The sequence below is a fragment of the Thamnophis sirtalis genome, unplaced genomic scaffold (assembly GCF_051295495.1).
Source record: "Thamnophis sirtalis isolate CommonGarterSnake01/CBP01778 unplaced genomic scaffold, rThaSir2_p1.2 scaffold_2, whole genome shotgun sequence".
Classification (NCBI taxonomy): Eukaryota; Metazoa; Chordata; class Lepidosauria; order Squamata; family Natricidae; genus Thamnophis; species Thamnophis sirtalis.
This window is the reverse complement of record NW_028261382.1, coordinates 4,313,127-4,331,671: the sequence shown is the minus strand read 5'-3', so window position 1 is coordinate 4,331,671 and position 18,545 is coordinate 4,313,127. Positions and strand designations below refer to the sequence as shown.

The 18,545-nt window shown below is 45.9% G+C and overlaps 1 protein-coding gene across 1 annotated transcript; it reads left to right on the top strand.

Moving 5' to 3' along the window:
* The first annotated feature begins 7,302 nt into the window (after positions 1 to 7,302).
* On the top strand, positions 7,303 to 14,956 carry CYP1A1 (cytochrome P450 family 1 subfamily A member 1). Its single transcript, XM_087704052.1, has 6 exons — positions 7,303 to 8,181; positions 9,141 to 9,267; positions 10,826 to 10,915; positions 11,563 to 11,686; positions 12,966 to 13,052; positions 14,520 to 14,956. The coding sequence occupies exons 1-6, from the start codon at positions 7,348 to 7,350 to the stop codon at positions 14,806 to 14,808; spliced, it is 1,551 nt and encodes a 516-aa protein (XP_087560178.1). The 5' UTR covers positions 7,303 to 7,347; the 3' UTR covers positions 14,809 to 14,956.
* The last annotated feature ends 3,589 nt before the right edge of the window (positions 14,957 to 18,545 follow it).

Here is an 18,545-nt window from a genome sequence, read left to right as displayed (position 1 = left end):
ATTCAGTCAAGACATTGGATGGTTTCTGCTTTTCCACATTTTGCTATATTCAATCAGAAGAGAGCTGGAAGGGACCTTGGAGGCCTTCTAGTCCAGCCCCCTGCTCAAGCAGGAGACCCTAGACCATTTCAATCAGAAGAGAGCTGGAAGGGTCCTTGGAGGCCTTCTAGTCCAGCCCCCTGCTCAAGCAGGAGACCCTAGACCATTTCAATCAGAAGAGAGCTGGAAGGGACCTTGGAGGTCTTCTAGTCCAGCCCCCTGCTCAAGCAGGAGACCCTACACCATTTCGATCAGAAGAGAGCTGGAAGGGACCTTGGAGGTCTTCTAGTCCAGCCCCCTGCTCAAGCAGGAGACCCTAGACCATTTCAATCAGAAGAGAGCTGGAAGGGACCTTGGAGGTCTTCTAGTCCAGCCCCCTGCTCAAGCAGGAGACCCTAGACCATTTCAGTCAGAAGAGAGCTGGAAGGGACCTTGGAGGTCTTCTAGTCCAGTCCCCTGCTCAAGCAGGAGACCCTAGACCATTTCAATCAGAAGAGAGCTGGAAGGGACCTTGGAGGTCTTCTAGTCCAGCCCCCTGCTCAAGCAGGAGACCCTAGACTATTTCGATCAGAAGAGAGCTGGAAGGGACCTTGGAGGCCTTCTAGTCCAGCCCCCTGCTCAAGCAGGAGACCCTAGACCATTTCGATCAGAAGAGAGCTGGGAGGGACCTTGGAGGTCTTCTAGTCCAGCCCCCTGCTCAAGCAGGAGAACTTATACAATGTGAGACAAGTAACTGTCCAGTCTCTTCTTAAAAACCTCCAATGATGCCAAGTCTTAAAGTTGCCAAATTTGGGGGCCCCTGGATTAGACCATCATATATATATATATCTGCCGCTAGGAAATTTACCAAGCGAAAATACATTTGAGACGTGAAGACATATTAAAGATCTGGGGAGAAAAATAATATTTAAAAAGTGTCAACTTCAACTTCCAGAAATCTCCCAGCCGGGGGGATTCTGGGAGTTGAAGTCCACCCATCTTAAAGTAGCCACATTTGAAACCCACTGGATTAGACGGTTGGAAATTTACCAAGTTAAAATACGTTGGAGATGTAGAAACAGGTTAAAGATCTGGAATAATGTGTCTAAAATTAAAAATAGTAATTGTTAGATATCCCCCCCCCCCCCCCGCCGTGACAGATTGCAAGAGGTTTCCATCAAGGTCCTCTCTTCCGGCGGGAACAGAGGTTTAATCTCATTGGCTAAGAGATCTGACAGATCCCTTTAAAAGGGGATGCTGTCCGACCATTTCCCAGCTGGATATTTACTTGATAGCTGTTGTTTTAACGCAGCCTATTGTGCCTCCTTTACCGGATCTAACAATAATAATGTTTAAAATGTGCGGAGCTCAACTCCCAGAATCCCGCAGCCAATTCTCCAGCCAGGGGGATTCTGGGAGTTGAAGTCTACCCATCTTCAAAAAGAGCCAAATTTGAATTACACCGTCACACATTCGGTTTTTGGAAATTCGCCAGGTTGGGATACGTTTGAGATGTGAAAACACATTTATGGGAAAAAAATAATAATAATCTTTAAAAATCTGTGGCCTTCAACTCCCAGGATTCCCCAGCCTCTCTCTCTCTCTCTCTCTCTGTGTGTGTGTGTGGTGTGATTCTGGGAGTTGAAGTCCACCGGTTTTAAAAGAGCCAAATTTGAAACGCAACCACGATGAAAACATTCCCTGCATGAGCTTTTGGAAACGGACCAAGTGCAAATGAGGTTTTAGTGGTTGATGTGCTGAGTCACACACATTTAAGGTTTGCAGAAAAAGCCTGGGGAACTTTCCGATTAATTTCTTAATTTGGGGCTACTGTGCGTGTGTGTGTGTGTGTGTGTGCCCTGCTCCTGCGTGCCACCGCATGGTGCCCTCTTGCTCAGGAAGTTCGAGTCCCTCCTTTTCCTGGCCTGGGCGTTCCAATTGCTTCCCACTTCTGTTTCCCCGAAAAAGTCAGCAAGGCACACAGAGAGCAAAGGCCATCCCTGGTGCTTCTCACGCAAAGCTGCGCAAACACCTTACCCTCCCTGAACTGCCCTCCCTTTGGCTCCAGGGCTGGACACACACACACAAAAAAAGGAGGCTCCAGACATCTGTACCCCAGGGGTAAATAAAAGGGGGAGGGGGGAAATCAAAGCATGAAAAAAAGGGGAATCTTGAAAGAGCCTGATAAGATAAACCAGAGAGATAAGACACGGGCGTTTTGCGCATCGGCGAGGCGCGGCTGTTTCTAAGACGGCATGCACAACCCGATGTGTCATGGCTAAACCAAAATAAACAGGCAGCTGAGGCTTTGCACAACTGTCAGGCTTGGGAAACGGAGCGATTTGCAGCTCAGATTCAGGGCTTCGAACGAGATTGCTTTATTTGGGGGAGAGGGGTGTCTTCCGATTTGATTAGAGTTTATCCTTTCAGTTCTGATTTCAATAAAGGAGAATATTTGTAGCTGGGGGTGGGAGGGTTGAAATAAAGGGTCCTAGGTGCTCTCTGAGTTTCCTTGTTTTCTTGCAGACGTTTCACGACCCAACTAGATAACATCATCAGTGCTAGAATGAAAATGGTAAATATAAACTTAGAAGGAGGAGGAGGACTGTGGGGTCCTTGGTGCTCTCTGAGGTTGCCTGTTTTCTTGCACAGTTTCCCTGCGAGATCGAATTCACAATTTATGAGGCTGAGATGGGACGGGACAAACCCCCCCAGATTTCCCAGGTCCCAACTCATCCCTTGAGCTGTTTCCTCATGGGAAGTTTGCAGCCCTAGACACGATCCCCCAATAAAATGTTCTTCTACCTCTGTGGTTGAACTCTGATGAAAAATCAATTCGGAAAAAGGTAAAAGGTTCCCCTCGCACATATGTGCTAGTCGTTCCCGACTCTAGGGGGCGGTGCCCATCTCCGTTTCAAAGCCAAAGAGCCAGCGCTGTCCGAAGACTTCTCCGTGGACATGTGGCCGGCATGACTCAACGCACGGAACGCTGTTCCCTTCCCACCAAAGGTGGTCCCTATTTTTCTACTTGCATTTTTTATGGGCTTTCGAACTGCTAGGTTGGCAGAAGCTGGGACAAGTCACGGGGGCTCACTCCGTTACGCGGCGCTAGGGATTCGAACCGCTGAACTGTGGACCTTTCTGATTGAAAATAACTCAGCATCTTAGCCATTGAGCCACATCCCTATTAAGAAAAGGAAAGGGGGGTTGGACTAGAAGACCTCCAAGCTCCCTTACAACTCTGCTATTCTATTCTTTCCATATTCTATTCTATTCCATTCCATTCCATTCTAATCTGTTCTATTAGATTATTCATTTCATTATTCTCTTCTCTTCTGCTCTCCTTTCTTTTCTTCTCTTATTTTCTCCTCTCCTCCTTTCTTCTCTCCTCTTTTCCTCTCTTCTCCTCTCCTTTCTCCTCTCCTCTTTTCCTCTCTTCTCTTCTTCTTCCTCCTCCTCTTTTCTCCTCTCTTCTCTCCTCTTTTCCTCTCTTCTCTTCTTCTTCTTCCTCCTCCTCTTTTCTCCTCTCTTCTCTCCTCTTTTCCTCTCTTCTCCTCTCCTCTCTTCCTCTCCTTTCTTCTCTTCTCCTCTTTTCCTCTCTTCTCCTCTTTTCCTCTCTTCTCCTCTCCACCTCTCCTCTTCTATCTCAAGGGAGAGAAAGAAGGAGCTTTCAAGTAAAGAAAGCGCCCAGAAGCCTCCTTCCCTCGTGAATAAACCCATGGACAACCCGGGAGAATCGCGCGCCCCAGACCACACGCCTCTCGCTCGGACGACGCGCGTCTGGCCCGGGCGAAACCCAACCCGGGTTCGCAAAGCAGCAGAAGAACCGCTGCTGTCACGTGAGGCGAAACCTCCGGGCCAATCAGAGCCCGAGGAGAGGCATATAAGGGCTCGGAGCCCAGCGGGCGCTTTAAAACCAGCCAAGTCTTGCGCTCCGCTTTGAAAGCCGGGCATCTTGGCTGGGCACCAGCGGAGCGACGCCGGAGTGAAGCCGTTTTCCAGCGAATCCAGAGCGAGTCGGAGATCCGCGCTTCGCTTTCCCCCCGCGTTTTCCAACGTGGGCTGCGGGTGAAGCCCCGCGTCTCGTTCTGCAAAGGTCCTGCCTTTCGTCTGAGACTTTTTAAAAACCTTTTTTTAATTGGTAAGTCTTTTCTTTTTCTCTTGCGATTGTTTTATTTGCACTTTTTTCCTTTAATAATCCATAAGTGCTGAGTGAAGAGTGCATTGTCTGGGTCAATGTACTTTGTGTCCGATACAAATAACAATACCATTTAGGTATATTTCATAATAATCTTTCAACTCCTAACATTTACTTATACATAGTAGTTATAATGTATAGGATGGGATGGGATGGGACGGGACACAATAGAAGAGCAGAACAGAACAGATTAAGGAATAGAATAAGAACAGAACAGATTAAAGAATAGAGTACAATAGAATAGAATAGAATTGGAACAGAACAGTTTAAGGAATAGAATAGAATAGAGTAGAATAGAACAGATTAAGGAATAGAATAAAATAAGAACAGAACAGATTAAGGAATAGAATAAGAACAGATTAAAGAATAGAGTACAATAGAATAGAATAGAATTGGAACAGAACAGATTAAGGAATAGAATAGAATAGAGTAGAACAGAACAGATAAAGGAATAGAATAAAATAAGAACAGAACAGATTAAGGAATAGAATAAGAACAGAACAGATTAAAGAATAGAGTGCAATAGAATAGAATAGGAACAGAACAGATTAAGGAATAGAATAGAATAGAGTAGAACAGAACAGATTAAGGAATAGAATAAAATAAGAACAGAACAGATTAAGGAATAGAATAAGAACAGAACAGATTAAAGAATAGAGTGCAATAGAATAGAATAGGAACAGAACAGATTAAGGAATAGAATAGAATAGAGTAGAACAGAACAGATTAAGGAATAGAATAAAATAAGAACAGAACAGATTAAGGAATAGAATAAAATAAGAACAGAACAGATTAAGGAATAGAATAGAATAAGAACAGAACAGATTAAGGAATAGAGTGGAGTGGAGTGGAGTGGAGTGGAGTGGAGTGGAGTGGAGTGGAGTGGAGTGGAGTGGAGTGGAGTGGAGTGGAGTAGAGTAGAGTAGAGTAGAGTAGAGTAGAGTAGATTTTTTTATTGGCCAAGTGTGATTGGACACACAAGAAATTTTCTTTGGTGCATATGGTCTCGGTGTACATAAAAAGACAAGATACATTTGTGCATTATAGTATCCATATAATATATAATATCTAGATAATATCTTGTATTCTATTATATATCATACATAGAATACAAGATGTATTCTACTATATATCAATATATGGTATGTCATACCATTTTCCCAATTTCTACTCTACATTGAGGACTACTATTCTCCAAAGCACCTGAGGGTAGGACAAGAAGCAATGGATGGAAACTAATCAAGGAGAGAAGCAGCCTAGAACTGAGGAGAAATTTCCTGACAGTTAGAACAATTAACCAGTGGAACAGCTTGCCACCGGAAGTTGTGAATGCTCCAAACACTGGAAGTTTTAAAGAAGAAATTGGACAAACATTTGCCTGAAATGGTATAGGGTTTCCTGCCTGAGCAGAGGGTTGGACTAGAAGACCTCCAAGGTCCCTTCCAACTCTGTTATTCTATTCTATTATCTCTATTAATGTAAAACTGCTGAAGAGGCTTTCAGAGGGTTGTACCAATGCAATGTAATGGAGAGAGGAGAGGGAAATCCCAATTATTTACTTACTGGACAGCATCGCAAATCTGCCTGAATCCAGACAAATTCTGCCCTGCGGGGTCCACCCCTTTCTGCTTAAGAAAAAGGGGGTGAGATTGGCATGTCCTAGACAATAAATCCTCGCCAGCGCTGCTGTTCTGACAGTTAGGACAACGAATCAGTGGAACAACATGCCACCAGAAATTGTGAATGCTCCAACACTGGAAGTTTTAAGAAGGGATTGGACAACCATTTATCTGAAGTGGTATAGGGTTTCCTGCCTAAGCAGGGGGTTAGACTAGAAGACCTCCGACCCCTTCCAGCTGCTGATTCTATTATTCTCTTGCTGGAATTGGGTATGTCTTGTTCCACTATATCTGGGGCTGCCCCAAAGAAGAGGGAGTCAAGCTATTCTCCAAAGCATTCTGAGGGCAGGACAAGACGCAACGGATGGAAACTAATCAAGGAGAGAAGCAACTTAGAACTAAGGAGAAATTTCCTGACAGTCAGAACAATTAAACAGTGGAACAGCTTGCCACAATAAGCTGTGGGTGTGCCATCATTGGAGGTTTTTAAGAAGAGATTGGACTACCATTGGTTTAAAATGGTCTAGGGTTTCTTGCCAAAGCAGGGGTTGGACTAGAAGATCTCCAAAGTCCCTTCCAACTCTATCATTCTATTATATTCTATCATATTCTATTCTATTATATTCTATCATATTCTATTCTATTCTAAGAGCCAAGGTGGCGCAGTGGTTAGGGTGCAGCACTGCAGGCCACTTTAGCTGACTGTTATCTGCAGTTCAGCGGTTCTAATCTCACCGGCTCAAGGTTGACTCAGCCTTCCATCCTTCCGAGGTGGGTGAAATGAGAACCCAGACTGTGGGGGCGATATGCTGACCCTGTAAACCGCTTAGAGAGGGCTGAAAGCCCTATGAAGCGGTATATAAGTCTAACTGCTATTGCTATTGCTATTGCTATCTACATATTATCTATCTATCTATTATCTATCTATCTATCTATCTGACTCAGCCTTCCATCCTTCCGAGGTGGGTAAAATGAGGACCCGGATTGTTGGGGGCGATATGCTGACTCTGTAAACCGCTTAGAGAGGGCTGAAAGCCCTATGAAGCGGTATATAAGTCTAACTGCTATTGCTATTGCTATCTACCTATTATCTATCTATCTATCTATTATCTATCTATCTATCTATCTATCTATCTATCTATCTATCTATCTATCTATCTATCTATCTATCTATCTATCTATCTATCTATCTATCTGACTCAGCCTTCCATCCTTCTGAGGTGGGTAAAATGAGGACCCAGACTGTGGGGGCGATATGCTGACCCTGTAAACCGCTTAGAGAGGGCTGAAAGCCCTAGGAAGCGGTATATAAGTCTAACTGCTATTGCTATTGCTATTGCTATTCTATTCTAGTCTATATTCTATTCTATTCTACTCTGCAAAATTAAAGAAGTGTTTTTACGAAGTTAAAAAGATGAACACAATATAAAATTCGACCTAGAAATATCAAACTCACCCCATTCCTTTCTTCTCTGCTTCTTTGCTCTCAGGGAGACCATCATATTTCAGAAGATGACTTCTGCCTTGGTCAACAGCAGAAGCATGGTCTCCGCCCCAGAAATCCTGATCTGCGCCGCTGTTTTCTGCCTACTGCTGCTCCTTCTCAAAATCCGCCGACGGATCCCAGCAGGATTAAGGAAGCTCCGAGGGCCGAGGGGTTACCCCCTTATCGGAAACATCTTAGACCTGGGGAAAAACCCCCACTTGGCTTTGACCCGCCTGAGCCAGAAGTACGGAGACGTCATGCTGATCCATCTTGGCGCGAGGCCCGTTGTGGTGCTGAGCGGCTTGGAGACCATCAAGCAAGCCCTGGTCAAGCAAGGGAGCGACTTCGCCGGGCGGCCCGACCTCTACAGCTTCAAGTTCATCGGGGATGGCCAGACCTTCACCTTCGGGAGGAATTCCGAGGAGAGCTGGCGCGTTCGCCGGCGGCTCGCTCAAACGGCCCTGAAGACCTTCGCGGGCTCCACCAGCCCAAACTCATCGACTTGCCTGCTGGAGGAACACGTCTCCCAAGAGGCAGAGTACTTGGTCAAGAAGTTCCTAGATCTGATGGAAGAGAAGGAGAGCTTCGAGCCCTTCCAGTACATGGTCATCTCCGTGGTCAACGTCATCTGCGCCATGTGCTTCGGGAAGCGCTACAACCACGAGGATCGAGAACTTCTGAAAATCGTGGACATCAACAATGACTTCGGCCTGGTAGCCGCCTCTGGGAATCCAGCCGATTTCTTCCCAATCCTCCAATATCTTCCCAGCCGAAGCATGGAAACCTTCAAAGATCTCAACCGGAGATTCAACGTGCTGATGAAGAAGCTGGTGAAAGAACATCATGAGGGCTTTGACAAGGTGAGTCATTAGAGGTTAGGATTATAAACGGGGCACCGATCAAGGCTTAGAGGGGAGCATTGGAAGGGGTTATATCGTGACCCGTCAAAAGAGCGTTCCACAAAAGCGCGGTCGACGAAATCGCGTATGTGACATCATCACAACGCGACGAAAAAGATCGAAAAATTGAAATAAAAATAAAATTAAAGCAAGCCGATTCACATAAAGGTAAGGGTTAGGTTAAGGGTTAGGGTTAGGGTTAGAGCGTTAGCGTTACGTTTAGCGTTAGGTTAAGGGTTAGCGTTAGGTTTTTCGTTACGTTAAGGGTTAGGTTTAGGGTTAGGTTTAGGGTTAGGTTTGGGGGGGTTAGGGGAAGGTTTTAGCTTTATTTTTACATTTTTCGATCTCTTTCGATCTTTTTCGTCGCGCTGTGATGACGTCACATACGCGCTTTCGTCGACCGCGATTTTGTCGTCCGCGGTTTTGTGGTAGAACCGGGTTATATATCTGGCCTTAATGCCTAAATTTTTCTCAATCTCAATCTCAACTTCAGAATGGGTGGACTTCAACTCCCAGGATTCCGGCAGAGGAATTCTGGGAGTTGAAGTCTCTCCTTCTTCTTAAGTTGATCACCTCTTATTCACTGAGTTAACCACGATGGCTGACTTTGCACAGCAACATGCTAAGCGAAGCAAACTAGGCACATCGTGGCTTGATGAGGCGTGTGAATTCCAACACTGTGGTTTGAATATGACCCGAGTCAGCAGAGTATGTGGACTCAGACAATCCTGGCTTATTCAACAAACCACGGTTAACCAATACTCGAGGAGAATGACTCCTAATGACTTAGAGGCAAAAAATAATAATAATAATGTTTGGCCTGTGATCATCTAAATAAAGATGTTGGTTTCTTTGTGAATTTGGGAGTCGGGTGGGCTGGAAGTTGATGTGACATCTGTCCTTCTGGTCCTCTGTTGCAGAATAACATCCGAGACATCACGGACTCCCTCATCAGCTTCTGCCAGGATAAAAAAGCGAATTTAAATGCCAACGATGCTCTTAAAGATCAGAAAATTGTTGGTATCGTCAACGAACTCTTTGCAGCTGGTAAGAAGGCCTTTTCCTAAAAGCAAGCTCCTTGTTCTCCTTCCCATGACCATTTCAGTAGCATCCATTCAACTGACAGGTGTCAATCCCCCCCCCCTTTTTAGCATTTATCATTCTTATACATTTATTATTTCATTTAATAGGTTATAATATACAGTTTGGGTTGCTTTATTTACCATCCCTTCCTCCTGTTATAACACCACCTTATTTTCCCTTTCTTTTCTCCCTTCCTCCCTTCTCTACTTTCTTCCTTCCTGCTCTCCCTTCCCTTCCTTCTTCCTGTACCTTTCTCCTACTCCTGCTCTTCCTCATCCCCTTCCTACCCTCTCTCCTTCCTTTTCTCTCCCTTCCATCTTCCTTTCTTTTCCCTTTCCTTTCTCCCTCCCTCCCTTCTCTACTTTCCTCCTTCCTCCTCTCCTTCCTTCTTCCTGTACCTTTCTCCTACTCCTGCTCTTCCTCATCCCCTTCCTACCCTCTCTCCTCCTCTTTCTCTCCTTTCCATCCTCCTCTCCTTACCTCTTTCTTGTCACCCTCTCTCCCTTCTCTACTTTTTTTCCTTCCTCCTTTCCTTCCCCTTCCTTCTTCCCTTACCTCTGCTTTACTCGTACTCTTCTCCTTCCCATGACCATTTCAGTAGCATCCATTCAACTGACAGGTGTCAATCCCTTTAAAGAAAACAAACCTTTGTATCCATCAAAACCCATCTGAGATTCATCATTCTCCCAGTTTTACGTTTCTCAGCCATTACTGTCTCTTCCCTGGTTTTTTTGGTCAAGATATAATTGATAAATGGGAAGGAAATGCGTCATCTTCCTCATCTGGGGTAGTTCTGCATAGGATAAATGAAATTTTTTAACTTGGGAGGGTGTAACATATATATATATATATATATATATATATATATATATATATATATATATATATATATATATATATATATATATATATATATATATATATATATATATATATATATATATATATATATATATATATATATATATATATATATATTCCCCAATAGAGTCCTTCAGATTTAATTTAACCCTATTATTTGGACATTTGAGTAGGAGTGGTGTGGCGGCCTAGAGGTGGAACTCCTGCCTCACAATCCGGAGGCTGTGAGTTCGATCCCAGGTAGAGGCAGATATTTCTCTGGGCAAAAATGAGTTTATATCTGCAGAATAAAACTCCGCATTGGCGACAGGAAGGGCATCTGGGCAGTAAACCACTCTGCTAGCTGCATTCAGTTGCCCAGACTCCACCCCTGCAAGGGATTGTGGGGTTGTTAAAAGAAGATGATTTTTGGAGGCCTTTTGAGATCAGTGTTTCTCAACCTGGGCCACTTGAAATTTCTGATTTTATATTTTTTGTATTCTTTTAGAGTTATTTTTATGTAAGCCGCCCAGAATCCTTCGGGATGGGGCAGCATATAAATTCATTAAATTTACAATTTACCGTTTTTTTTTTGGAGACCCCTGATCTAAGGAACCGAGAGCCATCTGCAATTCTACGTCTGATGCTTAAATGCTTTTTTCTTCCTTTTGTTTCTGTGCAGGATTTGATACCGTCACTACTGCTCTATCCTGGTGCCTTCTCTATCTGGTGACTTACCCAGAAATCCAGAGGAGAATTCAAGAAGAACTAGGTAAATCCAGATCTGCTGAAAAAAGTCCCCCCCTTTCCCCCACCCCCCGCCCAAGTCTGGCTTTTCATCCATCTTTTGGTCTTATTTATTTACTTATTTGTATCTCACTCTTATTATTTTTTTACAAATAACTCAAGGCGGTGAATATATCCAACACACCTTCCTTTTCCTGTTTTCCCCACAGTAACATGGGTTGGGTGACTGGCCCAAAGTCACCCAGTTGGCTTTCATGTCTAAGGGAGGACTAGAACTCCCAGTCTCCTGGTGATGGGCCCACAGTCACCCAGCTGGCTTTCGTGACTAAAGTGGGACTAGAACTCACCATTTCCTGGCGATTGGTCCAAAGTCACCCAGCTGGCTTTCATGTCTAAGGGAGGACTAGAACTCCCAGTCTCCTGGTGATTGGCCCACAGTCACCCAGCTGGCTTTCATGATTAAAGCGGGACTAGAACTCCCAGTCTCCTGGTGATTGGCCCAAAGTCACCCAGTTGGCTTTCATGTGTAAGGGCAGACTAGAACTCAGAGTTTCCTAGTGATTGGCCCACAGTCATCCAGCTGGTTTTCACGGGACTTGAACTCACCGTCTCCCGCCTTCTTCAGCAGTAGACCAAACTGACTCTTATTTCTGTTTCCCTCCTGACCCACAGATCAAATCATCGGAAGGGAAAGGACCCCCAAGCAATCTGACCGTGCCATGCTCCCTTACTCGGAAGCCTTTATGTACGAGATGCTCAGGCATTCATCCTTCGTTCCCTTCACAGTCCCACACTGGTAAGATTGAACGGGAGGGGAGAGCAACTTAAGGTTAGAAAATCAGAGGTCCCTATGACAAAAAGGACTTGGCAAGTGATCCCAGATCATCTGAGGAATCTTGAGATGTCACCATCACTTCTGAGGAGTTTTCTTTTTTTCCAGAGAGTTTGGAACAAATATGTGGGAGAAGAGCAGTGAGAGATGGGAGGTGGAGTTAAGCTTGTCATCGGCTTAGAATCCATACGTCACCACAAACCATCCCTCTTGAATTCCCTTGACTCTTCTTTAGCTCCAAATGAAGATTGAACTTTAGTCGAAAACATCCTTTTGGGCAGACTTGAATAATAATTCTTGTGAACTGCAACTTGTCCTGGTTTTGGTGTGGTTGAACTCAGCTCATTGGGGTAGATTCAGAAAGCTGGGTTTCAACAAATTGTGCTTTAGTTGTGACCTGCGAACACATCCCCATGGGGGACTCTGGAGTCATAGAAAATATTGTGAGTAGCAAGAGATAACAGTTTTGTCCCTGGCTAGGCCTGCTCTGTGCTTAACTTCCATGTTTATATTTTTACAAAAAAGTTTATTGAATCTTATCAAAAGAACCGACTGTATTTATGTAGAGTAGTTATGTAGTTATCTAGAGAGCCGAGGTGGCGCAGTGGTTAAATGCAGCACTGCAGGCTACTTCAGCTGACTGCAGTTCTGCAGTTCGGCTGTTCAAATCTCACCGGCTCAGGGTTGACTCAGCCTTCCATCCTTCCGAGGTGGGTGAAATGAGGACCCAGACTGTGGGGGCGATATGCTGACTCTGTAAACCGCTTAGAGAGGGCTGAAAGCCCTATGAAGCGGTATATAAGTCTAACTGCAATTGCTATTGCTATGTGGTTCTATTAATACTAGCCAGTCTGTTAAGGTTCCCCTTGCACACATGTGCTGGTCGTTCCAAACTCTGGAGGGCGGTGCTCATCTCCGTTTCAAAGCCGAAGAGCCAGCGCTGTCCAAAGACCTCTCCGTGGTCATGTGGCCGGCATGACTCAACGCCGAAGGCGCACAGAACGCTGTTCCCTTCCCACCAAAGTGGCCCCTATTTTTCTACTTGCATTTTTGACGTGCTTTCGAATGGCTAGGTTGGCAGAAGCTGGGACAAGTCACGGGAGCTCACTCCGTTAGACGGCGCTAGGGATTCGAGCCGCCAAACTGCCTACCTTTCTGATCGACAAGCTCAGCGTCTTAGCCACTGAGCCACCGTATTCCCAGCCAGTCTGTTATCTTACTTTAATATTTTCTTCCTCTTTAGCACCACTCGGGACACAGCATTGAATGGCTTCTACATTCCAAATGATACCTGCGTGTTTGTGAACCAATGGCAAGTCAATCACGATCCGTAAGTATTGCCAAGAACAGCTCCATAACTCCTTGCCAAGGTGAGCCATATCATAGAATTCTCCATGCTATATAGATCAGTGTTTCTCAACCTTGGCAACTTGAAGTGTTGAGAAACACTGCTGTAGATTAAAATCTGGGTTGCATTTAGGGCCACGCGGCGCCTTGGGTGTCATTCGGACACGGCTGCTTGAAAGAGTTGTAGTAAGGGCTACTAGCACATTACTGCACATTTAAAAGACCCACCTGTGTGGAACTGAATCAGAGACTTTTCAGAGCCCTTGTAGCAAGTTGCAATGGGCTCCGTTTTCGCTGGCAGAGGGCTGCAGGAGGCCGTCCCAGCCAAAAACGGAGCTCAAGAGGGCCGCACATGGCCCCCTTGAGCTCCGTTTTCGCTGGCAGAGGGTATAGGAGGCAGTCCCAGCCAAAAACGGAACTCAAGAGGGCCGCACATGGCCCCCTTGAGCTCCGTTTTCGCCGGCAGAGGGCTGCAGGAGGCAGTCCCAGCCAAAAACGGAGCTCAAGAGAGCCGCACATGGCCCCCTTGAGCTCCGTTTTTGCTGGCAGAGGGCTGCAGGAGGCCGTCCCAGCCAAAAGCGGAGCTCGAGAGGGCCGCACATGGCCCCCTTGAGCTCCGTTTTTGCTGGCAGAGGGCTGCAGGAGGCCGTCCCAGCCAAAAGCGGAGCTCGAGAGGGCCGCACATGGCCCCCTTGAGCTCCGTTTTTGCTGGCAGAGGGCTGCAGGAGGCAGTCCCAGCCAAAAGCGGAGCTCAAGAGAGCCGCACATGGCCCCCTTGAGCTCCGTTTTTGCTGGCAGAGGGCTGCAGGAGGCCGTCCCAGCCAAAAGCGGAGCTCGAGAGGGCCGCACATGGCCCCCTTGAGCTCCGTTTTTGCTGGCAGAGGGCTGCAGGAGGCAGTCCCAGCCAAAATCGGAGCTCAAGAGAGCCGCACATGGCCCCCTTGAGCTCCGTTTTTGCTGGCAGAGGGCTGCAGGAGGCTGTCCCAGCCAAAAGCGGAGCTCGAGAGGGCCGCACATGGCCCCCTTGAGCTCCGTTTTCGCTGGCAGAAGGCTGCAGGAGGCAGTCCCAGCCAAAAACGGAGCTCAAGAGGGCCGCACATGGGCCCCTTGAGCTCCGTTTTCGCTGGCAGAGGGCTGCAGGAGGCTGTCCCAGCCAAAAACGGAACTCAAGAGGGCCGCACATAGCCCCCTTGAGCTCCATTTTCGCTGGCAGTGGGCTGCAGCAGGCTGTCGCAGCCGAAAACGGCGCTCAGGAGCCCGTTTTCACTGGCAGAGCACTTGGGCCACCACAGGTGCCCGCGATGCAAGTGATGTCATGCTAGCCACGCCTACCCTGGCCACGCCCTCCCCAGGTCAATCAGAATCCTGATGCGGTCCTCAATGAACTTGAGTTTGACACCGCTGACCTGTTAGATGTTCTATTTGTTTTTTGTTTTTTTTTCTGTTTCAGGAAACTTTGGAGCGAGCCTTCCGTTTTCAACCCGGAACGATTTCTCATGACCGACGGGACCGGAATAAACCGAGCAGAGTGTGACAAAGTGATGACTTTCGGCTTGGGCAGAAGGCAATGCATTGGGCAGAGCATTGCGAAATGGGAGGTGTTCCTCTTCCTGACCACTTTGGTCCAGAAGCTGGAATTCACTTTGTCCGGCACCGAGACGATGGACACAACTCCCCAGTATGGACTGACCATGAAATACAAGAAATGCGAACACTTCCGGGTCAAGCCCCGTTTTTAGCGTGGGAAATCCAGAAAGAGCAAAGACTGTGACCCCTTGTCCAGGAAGGGGGACAAAGGGGTTACTTATTCTGTTAGGATTTGTTGTTTGGTGTGGAGTGGCTCAGCCACCCACAATTATGTTACTATCTTGCTGCAAATATAGATAGATAGATAGATAGATAGATAGATAGATAGATAGATAGATAGATAGATAGATAGATAGATAGGAAAGATAAGAGAGAAAGAGAGAAAGAAGAAAGAGAGAGAGAGAGATGTAGGTAGATAGGTAGAGAGATATAGGTAGGTAGGTGGGGGAGAGAGAGAGATGTAGGGAGGGAGGGAGAGAGAGAGAGATAAGAGATAGATAGATAGATAGATAGATAGATAGATAGATAGATAGATAGATAGATAGATAGAGAGAGAGAGAGAGAGAAATAAGAAAGAGAGAGAGAGATGTAGGTAGATAGGTGGAGAGATATAGGCAGGTAGGGGGGGAGGGAGAGAGAGAGAGATAAGAGACAGACAGACAGACAGGAAAGAGAGTGAGAGAAATAAGAAAGAAAGCGAGAGAGAGATGTAGGTAGATAGGTAGGTAGAGAGAGAGATATAGGTAGGTTGGGAAAGAGAGAGAGATAAGAGGTAGGTAGGTAGGCAGGCAGACAGACAGACAGACAAATAGATAGGAAAGAGAGAGAGAAATAAGAAAGAGAGAGATGTAGATAGATAGCTAGGTAAAGAGAGAGATGTAGGTAGGTAGGTAGGGAGAGAGAGAGATAGACAGAGAGAGAGAGAGAGAGAGAGAGAGAGAGAGAGAGAGAGAGAGAGAGAGAGAGAGAGAGAGAGATAGAATTTATATCTCAGGGATAATCTCTTAAGGTTTTTTATTAACACAGAACATCCTCTGAATTGTCTTGGATCATAAGCCAATCTAAACCGGCACTGAATTTGAACCTTGAATAATCCTGAGATTTTTGCCTGGACACTTCACACTGAATGGAAGGGTTTTTCCAATAGCAATAACAGCAATAGCACTTAGACTTATGTACCACTTCATAGTGTTTTTACAAGCCCTCTCTAAGCTTTACAGAGTTTTAAGTTTACGGAGTCAGCCTCTCGTCCCCAGCAATCTGGGGTCCTCATTTTACCCACCTCGGAAGGATGGAAAGCTGAGTTGACCTTGAGTCTGGTGAGATTTGAACTGCCGAACTGCAGCTAGCAGTCAGCTGAAGTAGCCTGCAGTACTGCACTCTAACCACTGCGCCACCTCGGCTGTAATGTGGCCTTATTGCACGAGGGTTTTTGTCACAGGTGTAGAAACTATAGCAGGTAGAGCTGTGAAGCACAAGGATGAGTTGTTACAGTTGGGAGGGCTTGCTAGAAAGCCCCCCAGAGCCCCCCATTCCATATCAGAAAGTGGACAGGATTTCCACGAATCGTGACCCGTCAAAACCGCGGAGGACAAAATCGCGCTCGACGAAAGCGTGCATTTGACGTCATCACAGCGCGACGAAAAAAATTAAAAATTGAAATAAAAATAAAATTAAAGCAAGCCGATTCACATAAAGGTAAGGGTTATGTTTAGGGTTAGGGTTAGGTTAAGGGTTAGAGTTAGCTTTAGAGCGTTAGGGTTACGTTTAGCGTTAGGTTAAGGGTTACGTTTAGGGTTAGATTTAGGGTTAGGTTTGGGGGGGTTAGGGCAAGGTTTTTGCTTTATTTTTACATTTTTCGATCACAGCGCGATGTTTTCGTCGCGCTGTGATGACGTCAAATGCGCGCTTTCGTCGAGCGCGATTTTGTCCTCCGCGGTTTTGTGGTGGAACCTCCACGAATATTATACAGCAACTACTTTGTACCTCAAAGGCCGAGTCCTTCCCACTCGTCGTCCATTTGCAAGAGGAACGTTATCAACACATCTAGGTACAATGGAGATGGTGGCCATCCATATGTGCAAACCCCAGTTCCCCTTCTTAAGATGCTCAGCCATGCAAAATAAAGGCTTTGGGGGGTGGGGATGTTTGCAAGGGAAACCATCTGGAAGTTTGCAAGCGACAGGGATAGAAGCAGGATCTAAATATTTGCAAGCGGACAGAGATGCAACCCGGATCTAGACATTTACAAGAGGACAGGGTGGGATGGAGCTAGAACTTTGCAAGGTGACATGGGTGGGATCTGGATCTAGATCTTGGCGAGACAACAGAACCTGGACCTAGATGTCGGCATGGGGACGGGTCTGCTCTAGATCTCTGCAAGGTGACAGGGATGGGATCTAAATAGTTGAATGTTTATTTTATTTATATGCCGCCCTTTTCCCCCGAAGGGGACTCAGTTGCAAGATTACAGGGAAGGAATCGATCTGGAAAGCAGGCCTGGTGGAGCTACCTAAAACCTATCATAATTTGTCTTCACTGGCCACTTGGACTAACCACTGCCTTATCTTAATCTACCTCACAGGCTTCCCTGTAGAAGAAATAGCGGAAAATAGTATGTATACTTGGCATTCTTTGTGGAAAACTGAAATTAAAATACGACAAAAATGAATTAAGGATAGGCATTTTTAAGGGTGATGACTAGGGAATTATGCTTTATAAAGATGCTTTGAATTATGAAACACATTTTATGTCTCAATTATCTGCCTAAGAGCCACTGATTCTGCTGACGTATGTGTCAAATTCTAGTGTATAGAGATTAAAATGTGGATGACCCGGAAGGTCTCTATTAAGTATTGTATATAGTGTAAAAATAAAAATGGCTTTATATGAGATGGCTTGCGAGTTTGTCAATTGTCTCTTTTACAGGAAAATCTGTTATTTTAAAGGGACACAAACCTTTCGGGAAAACCGTAATGAAAAACGGTAACCGGATGCTTCTCTGAATAATATATCGGGGATTTACAGATAAACAGAATTCTTTATTGGCCATTGTGTGATTGGACACACAAGGAATTTGCCTTTGGTGCAGATGCTAGCAATAGCAATAGCTATAGCAGTTAGACTTATATACCGCTTCATGGGGCTTTCAGCCCTCTCTAAGCGGTTTACAGAGTCAGCATATTGCCCCCAACAACAATCCGGGTCCTCATTTTACCCACCTCGGAAGGATGGAAGGCTGAGTCAACCTTGAGCCGGTGAGATTTGAACAGCCGAACTGCAGAACTGCAGTCAGCTGAAGTAGCCTGCAGTGCTGCATTTAACCACTGCGCCACCTCGGCTCTCGATGCTCTCGGTGTACATAAAAAGACAAGATGCATTCGTCAAGAATCCTCAGATACAGCACTTAATGATAGTCACGGGGTACAAATAAGCAATCAGGAAACAATCAATATTAATATCAATCGTAAGGATGCAAGCAACGAAGTTACAGTCCTGCAGTCATAAGTGGAAGGAGATGGGTGATAGGAATGATGAGAAGGGTTCCACCACAAATCTGCGAAGCCCTTATCCGCGGAGACATAAGCGCGAAGACTAATTCGCGCCGTTCGAAGCGCTAAGGAAAAACGCGACCCTACCGCGATGACATAATCGCGGAGGGCAAATCCGCGCATTCCCAAGCACTCAGCATCCTAAACCTAACCCTAAACCTAACCCTAAAACAAACCCCTAAACCTAATCCTAACCCTTACCTTAATTGAAATCCACTTTCTGCCGCCGCGCTGTTTTAAAGCGCCCTTCTGTCGCCGCGCTGTTGTCGCGGCGGTGATGACGCGCGGTGATGACGTCGCGGCTTTAGCGCCGCGATTTTATCACCGCTATTTTGACG